At 37.4% G+C, this 5,873-nt stretch overlaps 1 protein-coding gene across 1 annotated transcript; it reads right to left on the reverse strand.

Moving 5' to 3' along the window:
* Nucleotides 1–371: 371 nt before the first annotated feature.
* LOC149267932 (uncharacterized) lies at nucleotides 372–998 on the reverse strand. Its single transcript, XM_089474983.1, has 2 exons — nucleotides 810–998; nucleotides 372–756 (listed from the first exon to the last, which is right to left on the reverse strand). Exons 1-2 carry the CDS (start codon nucleotides 939–941, stop codon nucleotides 421–423), a joined length of 468 nt encoding a protein of 155 aa, XP_089331109.1. The 5' UTR covers nucleotides 942–998; the 3' UTR covers nucleotides 372–420.
* Between the last annotated feature and the right edge of the window lie 4,875 nt (nucleotides 999–5,873).

Consider the following 5,873-nt stretch of genomic DNA (forward strand, 5'->3'; position numbering starts at 1 on the left):
TAAATTCCGTTCAGTCAAAAAATAATAATAAAAAATAATCAAATATTTGGCCAATTAACAAACGCACGTGCAGCAGCTTCAACAGCATCGTATGCGTGTGCACACATACATTCAAACTTCTTCTAGAAACATTCGTTGAATCACATCAGCTGTTAGTTTCGTTTAGTTTTGGTAGATGGCGCAGCAGCAGTGAATCTATTTGAGTTTTGCCAGCGCCACTAGCAGAAGTGAGGGGGCGTAGTGTGTTAGCAGCATGACGCTCGATCGAGAAGTCGCGGCTCGAATCCCGATCTCCCGATCGATGCAACTGATGTTAACTTTTTTAATTGTTTCGAAATATTTTTATATTTTATTAAATGAGTTTGGTATTTTATTAATATTTTTATTTTCGGGCATTAATTAAAGCCAATTTAAACAATATTACATCGTAGGCTTCTCATTATGTGGATAACGTAGATTGGTTACGTAATATTGAATTAGCAGATTTTTGTCAAGAACCTTCAACTGCTGGGCAGTTATCAATTCTGGCAGCTTACGATTCTTAAATTTTACGGCAAACATAAGATCGTTTTCGTAAGGAAATGCGGCTAAGATAACTTCTGGCTTGAGGCCGCGTTCAAAGCCATTATTGACAGTGGCAACAAGCTTCTTGTGTTTCTTCATCGAACGCAGCATTACTTTTCTTGTGTCATTCGTGTTATTGACACTGTCTTCTCCCATAACCACCGAGTTCAACTGACTGTTACGTGGACGTCCCTGCAATAAGAATCAATGGTAGCTGGCGCATTGACACAAAAAGGAAAACTTACCCGCCGACGCGGTAGAGTACGTTCTGGTGGTTCTGGTGGTACTGCTCCTGCAATAGATGGAGCCGCAGCAGCGCTAGTAGCACTGGCAGCAGAAACCGCTGTTGGAAGACAAAATATGTAAAATGTATCCATATATTATATAAATGTATACATATTAATTAAATATCCAAATTTAACACTTACGTTGCATATTCTTGTCGGGAGAAACCCTTCCGCCGAGTATCTAAATTAATTCACATTTAAAATAATTAATTAATTTACATTTAGTTAATATTCGAAAATGTAAAAATATAAAATATTACCAATTTAGCTTTTAAATTTCGTCTTCCCATTTTATTGTAAGACGGTTAATTTGTACAATATATTTGAAGCTATATCAGCATATTTGAGTTGACATACAAGTGTGACATCAACCACGCAGACTACTAGATTGTTTGATGCTGAGCAAGGCACGAACATATTTCAGAGGTGCGCAAGCGAACTTTCGTTATCGGATTTTAAAAGAACTAGTTCGATTTTTATACCCTGAACCCATTGAAAATGGGAAGTCAGGGTATAATGGTTTTGTGAAAAGTATGTAACAGGCAGAAGGAGGCGTGGCAGACCCCACAAAGTATATATATTCTTGATCAGGGTGACGAGCTGAATTGATTTGGCCCTGTCCGTCTGTCCGTCCGTCCGTCCGTCCGTCCGTCCGTCCGTATGAGCAAAATGATCTCAGAAGATATAAGAGCTAGAGAGCTGAAATTTGGCATGCATACTCGTGTATACCATAGGCAGTACAAGTTTAGCTTATTATTTCGATAACTCGTCCAATTACTTTTTTATCGAGAATAATCGAAAAATCGACATTGTTTTTTCAGCCTAATTTGAACACTTTTAGACCTGGAGACTTCAAATTTGCGTTGTGTATAAAGTTAATGGATACAAAGATTTTGCAATCTACAGAGCTTATATACCACGCCCCCTTCGCCAACAATTTGTAAATAACGCATTTCAAGTACTAGAGACTTGTGCTTTGGAATGTGCACACATTTTAACCATATGATTACGCTCTGAAGTTTCAATAAGATTGTATGTCTATAAAAGAAATTATTCAAGAAATAAATTCTCATAATATTCCTCACATTGCAGTGCAGCCCATGCGCAGCCGCTGCTAACTGCTTATAAGTGCATGTGTAGGTATGTGTGCATAAAAGAAGTCCAGAATGATTAGAATATTAGCTTGGAGGGTTCAGGGTATCTCCTAGTCGAGCAGTCTCGACTGGAGCCTTCTTACTTGTTCTATTTTATATTTTAGATTTTTAATATTTTATATTATATATTATATATTTTATGTTTTATATTTTATATTTTATATTTTTATATTTATATTTTATATTTATATTTTATTATATATATTTTATATTTTGTATTTTACATTTAATTTTTGATATATTATATGTTCTACATTTCATAGTTCATAATTTATATTATTATTTTATATTTGAGATTTTACAGGGTATCTCCATTAAATTCTTTAACTGAGTTAGCTTTTGTTTACACGTCAAAAAATAAATTCCCATTTTCTATTTTCTCTTTTCCATTCGCAAATACGCGGAATATTTGTCAATCAATTAGTCCATAGAGTAAACACTTGTCCCAACAAGCGCATATAGCGCCGCATCGATTCTCTGCAGCATTCAAAGGGAAGTCTGATATTTATACACTTTGACTCCCACATTGCAATGACCTGGATTTACGAGCGGCAACTGCAACTGCAACGGCGACGACGACTGCAGCAGCGAGAGCTTACATAATGAGGCTGGGAGTCGCATATTTTGAGAGGAATATAGGGGAATGGGAGTCGGAGTCGGAGTCCTACTCATGGGCAAGTGCCGCTTCAGCCATAGAAAAATAAACACGGAGACCGCAAAATATATATGAGACCCATGGCTTGAGCGAGGCGGCGTCTAATGCTGGCCTATTAGCTAAGCTCTATGCAACTGGCAGCATCAAGTTGAAGATGAAGCAATCAAATTTCAGTTGAACAAGCCAACGCGACGTCGACAACAGACAGCGAGCAGACCCCAAGCGACCTGGCGGAAGCGAAAGATCCAGCGAAACCTGGCTGCATTGTCATTGCAGCTGCTTTCAGCTTTCTGCCGTCTGCCGTCTGCTTTCCGTGCGACGTCGGTGTCGGCTGCACGCTGAAGATGGGGCATCAAGACGACGCCAATGGCTACATGGCTGCTCAGTTCATATTTGCACATGTCTGGCTGTGCTGCCAACGCGATGCTGCAATGCGAGCTGCCTGTGGTTAGGCTCGCAGGTTGTGTGGCAAGCTGAGCCGCCGCGTATTCCTGGCCAGTGGCATGTGGCTGCTGACTTTTCCGGTGGCAGCCAAGATGCGCTTACACATAAAACTGCTGACCATGGCTCACTATCGCCAGACCATCGCCACTAGCCACCAGCCGCCAGCCACCAGCCAATATTTGATTCAACAAATTAATGATGCAAATTGTGCATAAGAAATTACCAAAGCCGAATCGGACAGCCATAAAAACATTAACGCCGGCAGCCCAGAGCGAGCCGCAAGCAAATGCCGATTCGTCTAGACGAGCTGCGGACCCAGTTTGAGCCACGTTTCGGGGCTTAGTCAGCGATTGGATGTGGGATTGGGTCGTGGATTGGCGCCCAGTTGAGCTTGCACCATCCCATTTGCAGCCAGGCACTTGCCCCTGCACAGTGGGACAGGCCGCTGGGGAAAACCTGAAATTGCATACCGCAAAACTCTAAGGAGAGCCAATACTTTTTAACAGTTATGTCAGCTGCAGAAATATGGATAAGGCCATATAAACAGCGGGCCATGTAGCTGCAACATTTCGTGGCAATAAGTTAGAGTCGAGGAAGTTTTGCATGTTGCGAAAAACAGTTGAGACAATTGGCCAAAATGGAAATTATGGAAATTATATATGCAAATATTTGAATATTGAGCAAAATATGAAAAATGTTAAATATAATTAAATAAATATTTATTAATATTTTGTTTTATTAATATATTTAAATACTTAGAAGATTAAGAAAAATATTGAAATAATATTGTATAATAAATTTTTATAAAAAATAATAATCATAATTATGAAAAGCAGTTGAGACAATTGACTAAAATGTTTGGAAATTAGATAGGCAAATATTGGAAAGAATAGGAAAAATGTTGAAAAAAAAAAAAATTTTATTAATATTTTAATTATATATGCAAATATTGGATGTAAATATTTTAAAATTTCTCACATGTTAAAATAGTATATTTTATTAATAATTTAAATATTTATATATGCAAATATTTGATGAACAAGAAACATGTTAATATAATATAATATATTTTAACATAAAATAATGATCAATACTGAGACAATTTACCAAAATATATGGAAATTATATATGCAAATAGTTTGAAACTGAGAAGAATATTATTATAATTAAAATACAAGATTTAAATTTGGATTAAAAACATTATTCTTTTTCCAAACTTAATTTTTATTAATTTGTGGTTTGCATTTCTTTAATTATAGTTACCTATAAATCGTTTTCGAGCCACTGTGCGGAGGCGGCGTCAAGCAGCTGTTCGGTAATTGCGCACAGGTAATTGAATAAATAATTTTTCGCCATTGTGCGCAGATTTGCATGTTCAATATTTCATATTGTGGTTACGAGCGAGCCCATATGCAACAGGTTCTTTGCTTATTTGTTATACTCTACGAATGGCTAATCAAATGTCTATTGGAAATATGTAACGACTTGCCAGCCTTATTCATGAGTGAGTTACAGCTTAACTCAGTTTGGGCCTAAAGTTGAAAATGTATGTGGAAAAAACGGTACCTTTAGAGTTATACAATTTATATAGAAAGCAAATAAAGGATAATCTTTGTAATATCAATCAAATTTTGTTCGATAGAAAAATAAAATATGATTCAAATATAGTTCAGGCCATGTGGGTACTACGACTGGCTCTATTAATCAGTAGCCCATATACATATACTCATATGTATATATAATATTAATAAAATGAAATGTTATTATAGGTATAATGCAATATATTAATAACTGTAATATTAGTAATACATTGAAAATATAAATTAAATATAAATATAAATTATCTGGTTTAGAGTATAATAAAATTGTGGAGCTCATATAAATCATTATGAAATATTTCTAGAGTATTTATTCTTCGTCTCTTCAACATAAATCTGGAATTCTTTCTAGTCAGCTATTCCTGCAGCAAGTGATTTTTTTTATTATTAATTATTTTTATGCTTTTCAAAGTTTTTTTTTTTTGTTGTTTTCAGTTTGGTCTGCGGCAAGGGTCTTTAACGCCAACAGATTTTAATTGCTATCGCAGCCATTCACTTTTGCATTTGCCCACAGCCGTTCTGTGTGCATATGCATCTGTGTGTGTGTGTGTGTGTGGTGTTTGATGTCACTAGCGTGTCAGTTGCCAGTTGTTGTTGTTGCCGTTGCCGTTGCCGTTGCCGTTGCTAGAGGATCCTTTTGCAATCGTGCTTCACGTTCGATTCGATTTCTCAAGAATTTGTCAGCCAGCAGCGGAGGCCGTGGCAGCTCCTTGGCTAACGGCTTAATTAATTGGCATTTCGTGTTTGGTCATTTGCTCATTTGCATGCGCTTGCCACACTGTGCGAGTTATCAGTTTGACAGGCAACTAAATTGCACTCCAGCATGCAGCTTGATGCGCTGACAGCCATCTGCATGCGGCTCGAGTCGGCCAGCTCAAAGTAAACAATCGCGCGGCCTTAGCTAGCGAATTCAATTAGAATGCTGCCGCAGGCACAGCCAAGTTGAATGCTATTTGAATGGAATTTGATTGAAGAACTAAGCCATCCATTCAATATATACGATATGAAAACTCTGAGAAATGAATTCAACTCAATTTCAGCTTCAGGAGAAAACCCAGCTGAGACTCGCCCCTCAACACTCTCAGCCTGCTTGGATGCTCTGCAATTCGGCAAAACTACGATTTCAATCCAAGTAGGCACTGGAATTTCGCCTTTCGAGGCAGTCTACGTA

The sequence above is a fragment of the Drosophila arizonae genome, chromosome X (genome assembly GCF_054131065.1).
Source record: "Drosophila arizonae isolate 15081-1271.41 chromosome X, UAZ_ARI_1.0, whole genome shotgun sequence".
Taxonomy (NCBI): Eukaryota; Metazoa; Arthropoda; class Insecta; order Diptera; family Drosophilidae; genus Drosophila; species Drosophila arizonae.

What these genes read in the sequence shown, in the direction of transcription:
- LOC149267932 (XM_089474983.1), bottom strand. Translation starts at nt 941, where the DNA reads ATGGATACATTTTACATATTTTGTCTTCCAACAGCGGTTTCTGCTGCC. An exon ending in GTACTCTACCGCGTCGGCGG is followed by an intron (nt 757 to 809) that starts GTAAGTTTTCCT and finishes TTCTTATTGCAG; the next exon opens with GGACGTCCACGTAACAGTCA.